General features: G+C 44.1%; 1 protein-coding gene across 1 annotated transcript in view; it reads right to left on the bottom strand.

Moving 5' to 3' along the window:
• The window catches only part of PLAC8L1 (PLAC8 like 1), a 173,155-nt gene that overhangs the window by 73,192 nt on the left and 83,479 nt on the right, over positions 1-16,484 (bottom strand). The window contains exon 2 of the mRNA XM_069650000.1: positions 13,384-13,526. Coding sequence (XP_069506101.1) covers positions 13,384-13,526 — 143 coding nt within the window. The remainder of the gene's footprint in view (positions 1-13,383; positions 13,527-16,484) is intronic.

The raw sequence follows: 16,484 nt of genomic DNA, 5'->3' as shown, positions 1-16,484 counted from the left end.
CCATTACAAGCATCACCATCAGGTATCACTGTGCAGCAACTTGCCCCAAGCTTAGTGCAAACACCTCCTTCAATGGCTGTGAGGAGGTCCAGAACAAATCTATTTTGAAGGGCCACCAAGCGCAAGGTCCTCATATCATCTTTAATTGCGTTCAAACCATTCGCTGTTGAGTTGGCCAGTTGCAATAGCTTGTATCTGACCAGTTGCAGCCATTTAGAATTAGCTGCAGCCCATACTCCTGGAAGCAATAAAGATGTAAAAAAGGTGGGAGCCGGTACTCATCCAGATAGCAGCCAGGTTCTCCATACTCTTTTTTGAGAAATAATTGCTTTCATGGTTCCTTCTCCGCACAATGTTCTCTTGCTCACTTTGCTGCGCCACGTTTCCCTGCAGTGCAATCTTCATGGCAGTGCTATTTTGAGGCATCACTAGTGCAGGGCTGTGCAAGGTGATGAGGGTGCATACTCCACTCCAGTCAGACGGAAGCTGGGCATATGCTTTGAATCCACAGGCCCACCAAACATCCATTATTGCCTCTGTTCCCCGCATCAGCGCTGCATTCTTCATCACCTTGGCGCAGCCCAAATTAGTTCCCAGGAAAATGTACCCACTTGACCTAAAACACAAAGGGAATCATGTAAAGCTCCTTATATCGACTGATGTTTTTCATGTAACCAGGATAAAACATGAACATATTTTCCCCAAGTTGTTTGGCAGCTGTCATTAACTTTGGCTGCCACATTTTGCTCAAAACCCACCAATCATTCAGCACGATACTGCATTAATCCCCCCTCCGATTTGTCCCTGTACCATACTGATATGATATGATATGTTTATTTATATAGCGCCTATACACAATGTGTTTCAAAGCGCTTCAAGTCAAGGGAGGGAACAAGGGAAAATACAATGACATTCTTACAGGCCATGAACAGTAAGGATGTGGAATTAACTATTGTACTCGGCCTTACGACATTTCCGATAGTGCAAGAGCTAAGACATAGATAAGGAAGGGAGGGGGAGAGTGGGAAGGAAATGGAAACAGACAGGCGACTACCGTACTAGGCCTGATGACATTTCTGGAAGAGCCAGAGAAAAACAAAAGGTGAGGGAGTGAGGTGCAGAAAGGGAGGGGAGGAACAAAACAAGCGACTATCATACTAGGCCTGACAACACTTCAGATAGTGCTGGAGGAGCGGTGGTGAGCTAAAAAACAGTAATGGGAGGGTGGAGGAAACAGACAAGGTTGCTATCATATTAGGTCCAGGGACAATTCTGATTGAGTAAGTGCATAGAAGAAAATAAGGGGAGGAAAAGGGAGAAGGGAAAGGAGGATAGAAGAGAGTAAGCAGTCAAAAAGAGTGGAGAAGCAAGAGTGGAGAGCAAATACAATTGCAGAAGTCAGTAGTAACACATAATGTTGCAAGCCAGGATACAAGAAGAAGATGGTAACAGCATGATTCAGTCCATAAAAGTCAAATCCAGCATTGGCGACAAGACGGTGATGGTGAAACAAGAATGTATCAGGACAGACTCCTGCAGAAGTAGGCTGGAGGGGGCTGAGGGGGAGCAGGGTAAAAGAATCAAGCAAAACAGGCAAGACCTGTATGCGAGAAGGGGGGCACAAGGGAACATCACAGGGGGACCAGAGGGGGTGGGGATGGCCTGTGGGGACAGAGGGGGTAACACATGTTGGTGCATGCTTACCTGCTGTCTGAGCAGGGGGTCGGGCCCTGGGTCCTCCTGGTCCGAACAGGTTCAAACAGGTCCAAACAGGAATTGCCCTTTTCTTCGTCTGCCCTTCACTTCGTACACCCGGGAGAGAGACACCCTTGATCTAATAGTTAATAGCAGGAAAGAAGAGGCAGGGCTAAGAAGGTGGGTGGAGCTTAGGCCAGGTGACCTAGATTCACTTGCACATGCTCCCCATCCGCAAAGGAAAAGAGGCTGGAGGGCTCCTTAAGTGGTGAAAAAGAGCAGCAAGCAGGAAGGCACCGTGTGGGCGGGGCTTGCTAAGTGGTGAAAAAGAGCGGCAAGCAGGAAGGCGCCAGGTGGGCGGGGCTTGCTAATTGGTAAAAAAGTGCAGCAGGCAGGTAGGCACCAGGTGGGCGGGGCTTAGGCCAGGTGACCTGCTCCCTCTATTCTCATCAGTGGCCTTGTATGACACCAGGGGACACTCTGCCCTTATCCAGTTATACACTAAAATCTTTTATGGTCTCTTATTTGTAACTCTCCTTCTTCAGGACCTGTTGTCATATATTCTACTACCTAATACTGTGTTTCCTTTTTTGATCATTTCTGTTAATTTCACAAAATTATTTTCAAATACCTGCTCTCCTTCATCCACCCACTGGACTGTTACCCTTTACCTTGAATTAAACACCTGGTCTTGCATAGGGACAAGTGCATTAGGCATCCTGCTTCCTCATAAAACACTCCTTGGGGCAAGAAATCCTTGGGGCCTTTCACTACGTGTGGAATGAGAGAGCAGATGTAGCATGTGCCATTTACTCTCTCCCTCCCCACACCCATCATTTCGTCATACCATATATTACCAGTTAATGAACTATGCTCTTCTTCGGTGCATTGGTGGAAGCCCTCCCCATTCATCATACTTCTTTTTCCCATCTTTCCTTTTTCACTTCTTTGTATTTCACTTTTTTCTTTAAACATCAAATAAAACAAAAGTAATAATACTATACTACAACACATTAACGTCATTATACTCCAAAAACCTGAAAAGTTCCAAGACACTTTCTTTGCTACACAGTTCCCATTAAACACTTCCTCACCACTCCCTTTTGCTGTTTATTTGTAAACACGGATAGCTGTGAAAAATTGAAAGGAAACTCTGAAATACTTCCTATTATGTTGGGTCTTGAGAAGCTGTGCTCTTGTCTTTGCGAACAAAGGTGATGTGGACCCATCCTCGCCATCCTTCGAGCTTGACGGCCGTCAGTGTAGAATAGATAATGGTATGTGGGCCATTGAAGCATTCCTCTATCGACTTCCTGATGTGGTTTTGAACAAGGACAGCCGGATAAAGAGGTGCTGCTTGTGGGAAATGCCGGTTTGGATGACCTGATTGTCCAGATTGTTTTTTAGGCCTCCTCTGCAAGGACTTTGTAAGTTCTTTGAGGTACATGTCAAATTCCCCCCGCCCAGAATAGCAGGTAGAGTGACCATCAGAGATTGTATGCAACGGCAGAATTGGTGCATGCATTCGCCGCCCTGTAACAATCTCATGAGGAGTCATATCATCATCTCCTCCAGGCGTTTTTCTTAGTGCAAACAAAGCAAGAGGCAAGCAGCGTACCCATGCCTTTTCATGCGTCTGCATAAGCTTAGCCAATTGAGTCTTAAGCAGTCCATTAATCTTTGCACACAAACCGTTGGCTTGAAGATGGTAAACCGTGCATAGTGTATGCTTTATACCCGGGAGTATTGTCATTTCCTTTACTAAATCAAAGTGCTGCCCATTATCAGAACAAATCAAATCTTGAATCCCCCCACCTCGGAAACACCTCCATCACCAGAAATGTAGCCGCTAAGCAGACATCATTGTGGGCACAGGGACCTGCCTCAAGCCAAAGTGAGAATGGACACACCACTACAAGCATGTACGTGTAAGAAGTACATCTCTCTTGAATATCAACGTAATCGATATGCAAGTGCCAGAAAGGGCCTTCCGGTCACAGCAATGTTCCCTGTACAACTCTCAATGTGTGACCTGGCAGAAACATCTGCCAGGCCATACAATTATTGACATATTCGGTGACATATTCAAACAGATTTGGCACACACCAGTCTTCACTTATCTCTGCAGCCACATGCTCTTTCAATACGTGGGTAGGATAGCGAAGCTGTTCCAATGCCAATTGTAACAATTTGTTTGGCATAGTAACCTTTCCTGTGCTATCATGTCTCCAAACCAGGTAAGTTGGAGACAAAGAACATCCCCTCATTTTCCACAGATCTTTTTCAGTATTTGATTCTTCTGCCTGAAGTTCTATTATCTGCAACATTGGGGTTGCATTAAAGTTTTCTGGTAATTCATCTTTCTCTTTGCTCACTTTCAATGCTGCTATTAGGGGTATATTTTCTTCTCTGCCAGGGAACAGCACATGTGAACCCTATGGCATATATGCTGCTTCTTTCGCTGCTCTGTCTGCTCTTTCGTTTCCTAGTGATATGAAATCTTGTATGGGCTTTGCACTTTATTAATGCTAGCTCTGCTGGGAGCGGTAACATTTCTAGTAACTTACTCAGTAATGCTGTATGCTGAACAGGAGTACCATAACTTCTTTTAAACCCTCTGCTTTCCCATCTTGCTAATCCTGAGTGCACTGTGGAGGTGAAATGGGCCGAGTCAGAGAAGATGTTCACTGCTTGGCCCTCAGACATGTTTAGTGCTTCAATCAAGGCCACTAGCTCTGCTGCCTGTACAGAGTAATGGTTTGGCAGCCGTGTCTGAGTACGCTATCAATTCCTTCCCTCTGTGCCCCACCACTGCACAACTTGAATGCCATTGCCCCGTGGTCTGGTCAATGCTGGAACGTCCATCAATGAAAAGCATGTCCCCCTTTATATCCCTTCTTCATTAACAAGGGGGTTATCTTCGCTCCTGTCAATGCACACAGTCATGTACATAATTCTCTTTTTCTATTTTCTCTGCTGGGTTTATTGTTCTGTTCCTCACCAGTTCTATTGCTGGGTTGGTTAGTATCGCCTCATACCCTGAGGACTTCTGGGTTGTCAATGTTAATTTTGTTTTCTCCAGTATGGCAAATAATGCATGTTCCACACACAAAATTACTCGACACCACATAGTTATTGTGGAAGATTTCTCAATATAAATGCAGCAGAAACAAGTGCCTGCTCACATGGGAAATGGCCCTGCATTACTGCATCCAGTGACCCACTGTAATATGCAAGTGGCTTGTGTCGCTGTCCCTTTTTCTGTGTCAATACTGCTGTCATTACTTTACCATCTGAATGTGAGAGCAAGTGACATTTTTCTTTGTAATTGGGTGTTGGTAACACTGGTGTATGTGCAAACTCATGTTTTAGCTCATCAAAGCTTTCACCCATTTCAGCTGTCCACTTTATGTATGCTTTGTTTTTCTGTGTTTCTTTTAGTACTTGTAACAATGGCCTGGTGTATGAGGAGTAATAAAAAACCCAGGCTCTATAATAGTTGCACAAGCCCAAAACCTGCTGCATCTCTCTGTATGGCCTCTACTCTTTCTGGTGTTATTTTTCTTCGGTTTGCTGACACAATCTGACCCAAGTACACCGCCTCTTTTTGTCAATATTGTAATTTCTCTCTGCCTACTTTGTATTCTTTGTCTGCTAGCAAAGTCAGTAGTGCCACTGAGTCATCTATGTACTAGCAACCTGAAAATGGCTCAAGTCCATCTGTATTACTCTGTTGAAGATGCTGGGCCCGTCACAGTACCCCTGAGGCATTCTAGTGTGTTCGAACTGAGTCCCGCGATAAGTAAAGGCGGTAAGATACCTCGAGTCTGGGTGTAGCAATGGGGAAAAGGGCATTTTTTAAGTCAACTACAGTGAACTAGTGTGCCTCCGTGGGAATGTTGCAAGAAATAGTCACGGGGTTGGGGACCAATGCATACTCTGCCTCAATGATATCATTTAGTAAGTGTAAATCCTGTATAAAACGCCACTCCCCTCCCTTTGCTTTCTTGATCGGATAGATAGCCATGTTGCAAGGTGATGAGCTCACCTGTATTATGCCTTGCTGCCATAGAGCATGCCATGTCTCGTATATGCCCTCATCTGCTTCTCGAGAAAGTGGGTACTGCTTTACTGGTGGCAATAGTGCTCCTTCCGTCAACTTGATGTCCAGCCCCTTTGAGTATGCCTACATCATGGGGTCCTGTTTTCCACAAATCTTGGGGCACCTTTTCCATATCATTCTGCAAATATGGTGCTGTCTTTTCTCTTATTCATGTCATCTGGGGCACTGTCCTTTCTTTTGTGTGTACTGGGCAAGGTATGCTCAGCTCAAACACTACCTCTCCTTCTTCATTCTTCTTTGTTGCAAACAACTCTGTGTCACTTACTCATGTCAATGTGGGATCAATGCATACATCAATGCATACAATTGAATGCCACTACATATTATCATCATCAGCGACAACCAGTATAATCATGTCTTTCCGTATCACTACTTCCTCCAAGTACAGTAGAGTGTGTTTGCCTGAGCTAACTGAGGAGGGAGAGTGGGGTCTGAACAAAAATGTGTTGGACAGCTGGAACACCTTCCCCTCAATCCCTGGCAACCATCCAAACAACACGTGTACCCTGTACACAAACACCTCCATGTGTGTGGGTATCCCTCTCATTGTGCTGTGTGCATAGTATGCCTGAATCAATAATGCCACCCATGCTGGGTACATTACCGCTGTGGTGCACACCAAACGTTTCGCCGAGAATGGAACTGTGGCGTTCAATTTGCTAAATAGGTCCCTCCCTAGAATATTTATTACTGGGAGTGTCTTTTGAATAATACAGCAAAGGCGCTACAATATGCTGTGTCCCTATTGTCAAGGATAGATCTTTTGTTAGAGGAACTTTCAAAATAGACCCCGAAAAGCCTTGTGTGTCCAGACTTTTAATAGATAAGGGAAATCCTTCTTCCTTGATGCATGATATTGTTTCTCCAGTATCTATAAGAAAGGAAAATTCCCTCTGTCCTATCTGAACTGCTACCTCCGGTTACTCCTTGGGGTCTTCACTTCCTGCTAGAACAGGACATACTTGCATTCCATGTGGGCACCACTATTGGGAAAATGTGTTTGTGAATGACGTAAATGGGTTACCAACCACCATCGTTACTCCTGTGTAGTGGGGTATGGTATTCTGTCCCAGTACTGTTACCCCTCCCGGTACCTGAGCCTGTGCTGACGCCTGGAGTACGCTCACTGTACCTTGAGTACTAGCCATTTCTGCACCTTGTACCTGCACCTGTGTCTATGTGGGCACACCCTATGTTTGAGCGAGCTGTATCTGTAGTTGCTGCTGCTGTGGCATTACCTGCACCAGTTGAGGGGTCCTCTACATGTATGTCTGTTGTTGCTGCCCTGCCTGTGCAATAGTGGGCATGTTCATGCTAAACGCCCAAAATTCCCACATGCAAAGCACTGTACTCTGAAAAGTGGAGTCATTCCCCTGTATCCCATTCCCCTGACACATGCATAGTATCCTCTCCCTGTCTGATACTGTCCCATGTACCCCATTCCTCCAACCGTCTGCATAACTCCTGGCTGTTGCTGCTGTACGTTTACGAATGCAGGTTGTTGCTGAATATGTACCATTCCCTGCTGCTGGTTGGGTGGCACCCGCGTGTAAACCTCCCGGCTGCATTACCACAGCCACTGCAAGCCCTCCTTGCTGAGCTTTTGAAAAGACAACTGGCACTGTAAGTACTGCTCCTTCCATATGTATTTTCGGCAGTTTTTTCTGAACTTATTTGTTTTCTGCCTTGGTTGTATTCTTGACTGTCGCCTTATCCTTCTCCTGATTTGTTTTGCAATAGTGTACAATTGTCGCCTGTGTCGCAGGCCACGCCTTTGGCTCAATCCCCACTGTCTTTTCTGAGGAAGTCTGCACATCTGCAGGGAGCCACCCCACTAAGAAGTGGTCAAATAAAGATATTTTTCATCCCATGACTATTTATTTTCCTGTGTCCATATTTCTGCACCTGGCTTCATTTTACGAGCCAATACAGAACCCGCGTCTGGATACAACTCCCTTCTTCCAAACATGTGCTCGATAGCTGTTAAAGTGTGCTCCATCATGTGTATTAGAGTTTAATTGTACCCGTGTATCCAGCCTGTTGCCATATTTTGTCACTTCTCTCCCTGACCAATACTGCCAATAAACTTGGTATGTCTCCTATGGCCAATGGGATTCTTGCTTTTTCCTTTTCAAAAACATGGATCCACTTGCTTGCCTCCGACATTAATGAAAATAGACTGTAAAACAAATTGTCCCTGTTCATTGTCTGCCATGGTATGTAATGGACATCGCCCTTCGCTTTCTGTAAAAGGGGCATTTGTGTATGAGATATGCGTTTATTGCCATGTTGTGGTCTCTTCGCTACCGCTATTGTGGTTTTCCTGCTCCGAAGCCTATTTCCCCAGTCACCCAGTCATTGCTCCACTTCTCCTTTCCTGTCTGTCAAAATTGTGTGCATCTGTCTCATCATCCCCCTGATCACTTCCAGCACTATCTTCCCAGTCTGATATGGTGTGCCCTTCTTCTGCCGTGTCAGTTTCGCTATGGTCCTCGTCCTGTCCCCAATTGTCTATGTTAAACTTTATGCGCCCTGCTGTCCGCCCCTGTTCATTAGCTCCCTTCTCGTGTTGCTCTCCTTTCTCCTCTATTTCCCATTCAATTGCTTTTTCTGCTTCCTTGAACACAATGTCAAGTTGCTGCTGCATGCTCTTTTTATGTCATTTAAATGTTTCCTCCTCCCTTTGTCATATTTACTAATAATGCTTGTGTCACTCTCTGCTTTCTTTTTATGTGTCCCTTCCTTATCTTCAGATACTCGGTTAGGATTTGTATACCCTGCAGCTGGTTTTAATAACGGGTATATCATATAAGGAGGGGGCTGTGCACTTCCCTGCTTCTCCTCCAATTTCTCTCCTTTTCTTCATACAATTTCCAAAGCCCTAGGATATCCTGTCTCTTTTTGAGCTTTGCCCCATTGTGTGTAGCTGCCAAGTATGGGTACTTACCTACTATAATGTCTTTAGCAAACGTTCCTTCTCCGGGCCATTCTTTATAACACTTTCCCACTGTATCGTGTACCCACTCAAAATGATACTTTGATATTGTTTCGCGATATTGGGGCAATTTCCTACACTTGTGGTTAAACAGAGCATCCATCCAATAGGATGTAATTTCCCTCTTATCCCTTTCCATTGGAATATTCTTCTCTCCCTCTCCCTTCCTTCCCCTTATTATCTCAATCCCTCTTCAAGCAATCCCACTCGCTCAATTTTATACTTACCACTTCCCTCGATCGCCATAGTTTCACTCGTTCTGGCCTTCTCCGCAGGACCCGCCCTTTCGCACCTCGCACTCAATGCTTGCACATAATGGCCTTCTCCACAGGCCAACCTTGTTACATCGTATTAGTACAGAAATTGACTTCGCCCCAGGCCCACCACCTTAACAACGAGACCCTAAATTAGTATGTTAGAAAAAAGCCGTTACTCTCGCTCATTTGCATCACTTACTCGGGCTACACAGCATTGTGCTATTTACAAGTAATTTTGGCTCTGGCTCTTCCGTTTTTTCCACAATCACATAAAACAAACACTATGACCACTTTCTGTAACAGTAAAGAACAAATGACCGCTACTCAAGAAACATGTGCGTGCATGTACCCCAAAAGAATCTTTTCCCAAAGAAAATAAAATGATGCAACTATACCAATTGCCTGCACTATGTGTAACTCTTGTCTAACAACGTCTGCCACTTACTAAGCAACCCTCTGCTCTAGCGCAGATGTGCCACGGCCCACCTGCTCCATATCGGATTGGCAGACCTAACATCTAACACTACTACGGTCAAACGCCATCTCCATCACTAATGAGGGTGCATCCTATACACCATAAAAATAGCCCCTCTAGCGTTTTCATTCACGGGTACACTCACATATCCTTTAGGAGATTCTTCACTTCTTTCGACCTCAGTGTCTCCCTTTAAAGGCCTGCACTTTCAGTCGGAGTGAAGGCAGCGCCGGACCAGGTGAACCTTTGGGAAGTGGTGTCCATGGGTCTCTTCTGTCTCGAGCTCTTAGTACTGGCCAACAGACACTGTCCCGCACTCTTCCGGGAGTACGGCTGGACTACCCACGCCTTGGTCGAACGACAGAGATATCTCGCTGGGGCCTCCAAAAATGTGTTGGGGGTCGCCGCGTAAAACTCACCACAAAATTACAAAAGTAGTCAAAAAAGGAGTGTACGCCGTTGCAAGAAATAACATCGTTTTATTCAGGGCCCCAGACACAGCTGGGACAGCAAATTCAAACAGATCGCGGAACAGAACTGCATGGAAAGGCACGTCAAAGAAATGCCCCTAAGATCAAACCTTTTCTACAATGCAAAGTCATTAGCATTTGTGATCCTGCGACATGAAAAAAAGTTCACAAAAATCTGATTGGACTTTGAACCCTTATAGAAAAGAATACATTGCGGTCAACAATAGGTCCACGCACCTTCCGACAGCGCCCTCAATTACAGCTTGTGACATCACAATCCACCCCCAATTCCCACAGCACAAAGTTACGTCAACCGTTGTGTACTTCTCTTAACGCTGGCTTGGGATCGCAGACTCTGCACTAATTCACCAGCTACAGCAGCCTTTGCAGCGATCAAAATGCTTGCACACGTTTAAACAGAAGCAAGCTTTTAGTGCCTATTTACCACGTTTCATTCTACCACCGCGCATGATTATACTTACCTGTGCCACAGGATTTATGGATTAGTTTTATTCAACCTTTAATTTCACAGATATCAGAAAGAGCCCCCTCCCCTTTTACAGTGGTACTCTCGCAGCTGATAAGTGCCTTCCTTCATACTGCGCTGAACTTGCATTTTTATTACAGGAATAAGGGAGAGACTGGCCCACCACCACACCAGAGCGAAGGGAGAGATTTGCCAATGGAGAAGGACACTCCTTAGAGAAGAAAGCGCACAGACAAGAAGTGAATAAATGTCACTATCGCCGAATTTACTCCCCTAATAATCTTCAAGAAGAGACCTATGGAAATAATATTTCCTCAAAAAACTCAGCTGACTCCAAAACACTGCAAGCATGTCTTAACTCAATCTGGGCAATACAAGTATACTAAACTCTGGAAAGTGATATAAGCGGGGCAGCTATTATGACCTCCTCAAGCGCAGTTATTCAGCTTACAAATGTAGCATCAGGTGATAGGGTGAGATGGGTCATGGCAACTGCACAAAAGGACAGTATCATGTACAATCTAGCATCCCTCTGTGGCTCCAATGTAAATGACGACACAGCAATACATATGATTTGTCTCAAATGTCTAGGCAATCCTGGGCCGTACATAACAGCAGGATCTTTTAATTTACCTCTCAGCTATTAACAACAAAAAACTGCAAGTGTCACAAAGAGGTAACAGAACTGAAGAACAACTGTACAATACCGAATGACGGAGAACAGGAAATTTGGAAAAAATGCAATAGTGGGATTAAAGATTATGATTTTCATACCGGACACCATAAAGAATTCCTAGATAGATTATTTTTTAATCAGCGATAATCTAAAGGAACTAACAGAACCAACTGCATGGAAGTCACAAGATCTTTCGGTCCACTCAGCAGGCAATCTGCAACTAGTCGAAGGAAAATCTCAGCAAGAGCAGGGACGGACATTTGTTCAGAAGATCACTCCACAACAAGACTTTACAGAAACTGTCCAAAAACAGAACACAGAGTCCTTTAAATTAAGCATTGAATCTTCAATAGATAACAACAACTGGGACAAATTCAAAACAAATGGAAATTTAGACACGTCAAGTTTAACAAAACGAAAAAAGCAATATGCATTATATTGCACAAAGCATGTTGCTTACAACTTTGTAAAAATAAATGCCTGATATGACATCAAACCAGGCTACAAATTGTAATCAACCCTAAAAATCAACATAAACATGGTACAATGTTTGGATATAGCAAGGTGTGCAGAGCATTCTTAGCGCGTGAAGCAAAAACTAGGGAATCAAGGAATTGTGTCAAGCAGATGAATGACGCCGTAACAAATACCACAGTTAGTAGCCACAATCAACAGATCCAGCATTCTGGGAATATTTCACTGTCCTTTATTCAGATAAGAAAAAAATGTATACCCACGATACAGAAAGCTGCCTGCAAAACGTACAACTATAACAAATTCAAGAATGATATTCCCTTGAATTAAATTAATTTTCAAACATAAAAAATTGAAAGGCACCAAATACCAGAGGGATAAGGCAACATAATTTATAAACACATGCCCCCCACCCCTAAATTACTCCTGCTTTGACTCGGTTTCATGTTCAAATATATGCCTCTGAATCATCAAAATAAACAGGCAAGTGGATCATAACGGCAGATCACAGGACTAAACATAGATAAAAAATGCATAGGAAAATTATTGTCAAATTAATCCTATCAACTATATCAACTATACTACAAACAGATCAAAAAGGGTTTATCCCAGGCAGAAAACTAACTGATTAAGCAAATAGACTTACATCCAGCAAACCTATCCTGCCATCATTCTGTAGATAAAAGGGCTTTGGAAAGAGTGAACTAGTTGTCCCTCTGGAGAGCACTAGAATGTCTGAGATTCCATTGAGAGTTTATATTGGAAATCACACCCTTATAGAGACTCTCTACTGTGATATAGTTAATACTGGCATGGTTTGTGATTTCAATAACCTAGATAACCTCACCCCTGAGTGACTGATAGCTTGAAATTGAGCTTGAGTAGGTCATGTTGTAAGGAGTATGCAAGAGCCAGCAAAGGAGGACAGACAGAGAATACTCTGTTTTTGTGTAAATTAAGGTTGCAAGAAAACTACACACAAGACAATGTCACTTGATATGTTCAAGAACTAGGAGTATTTGATTACGACATGATTAAATCGCATTAGTCCTATTAATAAAATACCCATTGACATGTTTTGATGAGGAGAATAACGAAAGAAAATAGAAATAATGGTGGTCAAGAAAGGACTCAAGGTACCCATCCCTGGCTTCCAAAAGGTTATTCAAAGGGTTAAGGATAGTGCACAGCCATTGCGACCTAATCAATTGTGAGCATTTAATCTGTTTCTTAAAAGGCATGGTTCTACAACCCTCACCTTCGAAGCAGAGCTGGGAAACGCCACACCCTGCACATAACTACGCAGTGCTTGTTTTCCAACAACAATAAAAAGGGGACAAAGCTGAATTCATTTGTCACTTTCACATTCCTATTGAGTTAGTGAGCAGAAGATTCTGGAGCATGTTAACATAACTAATGTTCAGTCAGGGGACATGTGAGGGTCTCTGCCACATTACTATCGCTTTCCAGAAGCACCTATCTGTCATAACATCTTTCATGTTCGGTGTAAGTCAGATTCTCTTTCAATGCCAAAGTCATCAGCTGTAATATTTCAAGTTTGAGTTTATTGAATGGTGGGGCTGAGCAATATTGTGACACGAGTGGTGAAATGCCGTGCCATGCTTCATTAACGGGAACCCATGATATCGTATTCCCCACAGCCTGTCATCTAGGAAGATTGCACTCTGCTAGGACGGCCAGGCTAAAGGTAGCTAGCTTGCAAACACTTACAGACACCTTTGTCATCACAGATGCCGAAAAGGCCAGTGCTCCATTCCCCTCCGGTCCGGATGATGGTGGTGATGGTTGATGTAGTGAGGCCACTGGCACTGGAAGGCTGGGTCACCACTGGCAGCAAAGGCTTTCGGCTCCAGCTGCAAAACACATGGAAAGAGAGCTTAATTGTCATTGATTCTGGAAGTTCAACCTCCACAATGCTTTTCTTGCTGAAAAGCAGCTGTAATTCTCAGGGGTAAAAAAGCAAAAACATCAAAAAACCGAAATATGCAGCTTTTTCGTTCTTATTTGTTTCATACCCTTTAGGAAGGTGTCTTGGCATGAGTCTGAAATATCCAAAGCATATCGCAACATGCACGCATTGAATAAAGACCAGACAACAATCAGGACTGCCTGTTCCCTGCACAGGCATATCCTTGCATTCTAAGCACAATTGCTCTTCACTGTTCGTCAAAGACCTTTTCTGACCTCATGGACTCTGCCACCTTCTGTTAGAAGGCTGTTCTACCCCTTCCCTAACCTTCCAGGTTTATCCCGAGTTCCATCGGACCCCCTCCCCAACTGTCCCTTATTGTGTGCTGTAGTTCTAAGTGAAGTGTTCTCTTGAAACACTGCAGTGCTGTGCGTATTCACTGCAAGAAATGCAATGTCTATCATACATTCCCTCATCATTTTCCAATGGAAGACAAAAGTGCTCTGGCGATTAAAGGGATGCTTGACAATAAGGCTGGGGCCTTAGTTATGACAATCCCTTTGGGCACCATCATAATTAAAAACTTTAAAGAACGGCGTCTGTCGTTCCTACAGGGCTACAAACTCCTTCACCTGTCATCAATTGTATTTTAGTAAAATATACATCCTTATTTTATGCTCACTCTAACTGGGTCAGGGTCATGAACGTCTTTGGGGGCTGAGGAGGTAGAGGAGGGATAAGGCGCTCTGAGACCCTCTCGTGTTCCATGCATGTTGGTAATGGTGACAACCTCTGTCGCAAGCTGAGTCCCAGCACTGTTTCTGACCATTGTTCTATGTCTTTTTTTAAAAACTGCAACTCCCAGGGTATACCTGCGGCCAATCAAGAAAACCCAGACTGAAACCAAATGAAGGGGCAAACAGGAACACTTCCACTTATATGAAATATGAGCCTTGGCCTTCAACACAATTTAACGGCGCCTCAGCAAAGCACAGAACTCACCACAACAGAAAAACAAACTCCAGACAAACAGCACCCAAAACAGCAGGGAAACCATAAGAGACTGCTAACAAAACCATGCCTGAAAAGGGTCGAGGGGCTTAGTGGGTAATCTAGCCCCTGGGGATTAGACAGATACCGATTGGCTATTGGAGTCAGGTGAGTGATGTAACCAATGGGGAGGGGACAGGTTAGAAGCAGGAGAGCCACAGTACAAAAAGTGGAAAGGATGAAAGGCGGAGTGTCAATTGCAGGGGGTGCGGTGTGGAGGTAAACCGAGAGACCAGGCGGAGGAACGACGGCAACGTGTAATACTGAGGAGATGGTGGCAGAATTGCAGCAGAGTGGAGGTGAGGCACTTGTGAGGGAAAGTGGTACCAGTTTGTGAGAGTGAAGTAGTGAATGAGAGAGTGTTTGTGAAGGAGAGGGTAGTAGTGAGGGAAGTGTCGAAGATAGAAGTAGGGGAGTGAGCGTAGTACGTAGAGTGAGAACAAGTGGAGGCGGGGAGAGAGTAAGGATGGTAGAGAGGGGTGTAGGAGTGAGGTGCTAGGAGAATTGTGTAGGAGAGAAGGGAGGGGAGTGTGAGAATAGTGAGTGCCCTATATCCCTGCACAGGTGAGCAGGCACTATACCTCTGAGTAGGGGATGAGGTGAAGAGAAGCGTGCAGTGAGAGGTCAGGAGAAGGGTAGGTGAAAAGTGAGAGGGACAGGAGAGAGGTAAGGAAGACAAGAAGGAGTCAGAGATGGGGACGTGAGGGGATGTTGGTGTAGCTCAGGAGAGGGAAGGAAGAGGAGTCATAAGATCAAGGGAAAGGGTAGAGACAGGAGCGTGGAGTGTGAGAAAAGATCAGAGTGTCTGCAATTGGGACAAATAAATCATCACCTCTGTTGAACACACTGGGGATAGGGGCACTTAGAAAAAACCCTCAGGGAGATAGATAAGGGATTTGCCTTTGGACCTTCATCTAAGCTAGCCTTAGCTAGCAGGTGATTACAATAGCTAGTGGGTGAAACCTGGGATTTAGGGGTGCCTGGGCTACGAAGGGAAAGACCACAGGGGCGAGAGAGAGAGACACCCATTAGAGTATTCCCCCTCCGTTTTCCAGCCCTGTGCGATATATTTAACAACAAAAATCTGCTCATATTTAGACTAAACATGTCACATATCTCAACTGGTTTAAAAAAATAAAAACCCTTAAACTGTTCCCCAGTTTCCATGAATTAATAAGGCCACCTGTGACATCACTCAGAGCTCGGATATTGTTTTAAAAAGTGCATTTTAAAAAAATGTCCCCAGCCCTTCTGCTCATTGATGCATTTCACTATTTACAGCCTTATTCATGGCATTATGTTTGGAAAACCTTGAACCTCGCATCTATTTTCAAATCCGATGATGGTTCTTCTCCATAACAATATAACAAACGCATGCATTTGTCCAATAGATCAGATTGCCCCTCTTAATATTTTCCATTTTGGGCATAGTGGCAGTGATAATAGAGGAGCACAATGATCACATAAGTGCTTCAAAGGGAGTGCATAGGCACCTGGATCCTGTTATTTACTTCTAGGGGAGCTTTGTTGAGTTTGTACCAAGCAGCATGGGCTGAGAGTGAGACAACAGTAGAACATTCTGATTGGTAATGCTTTGGATGAAGCACTATTTCTGAAAACCTTACCAGTTATCTTCTCTTACTTTGATTCATAATTCTCCCTGTTCTATGCTGCATCTTCTTACCAAATTACTGGTAACAGTATGACTAATCAGAAACTTTTAGACTTAGATCTAAAATGATGGTCCTTTATGCCAATCAAGTATACCTTTTAAAAAAAACCTTTTTAGAACAATGGTTACAAAACATTTGTCCTTTCTTTATTTTCATGATATCTGTTTTCTACCTTTATT

This window comes from Ambystoma mexicanum, chromosome 3p (assembly GCF_040938575.1).
Source record: "Ambystoma mexicanum isolate Mex_15411 chromosome 3p, UKY_AmexF1_1, whole genome shotgun sequence".
In the NCBI taxonomy this organism is placed as follows: Eukaryota; Metazoa; Chordata; class Amphibia; order Caudata; family Ambystomatidae; genus Ambystoma; species Ambystoma mexicanum.
This window is presented reverse-complemented; position numbering and strand designations above follow the sequence as displayed.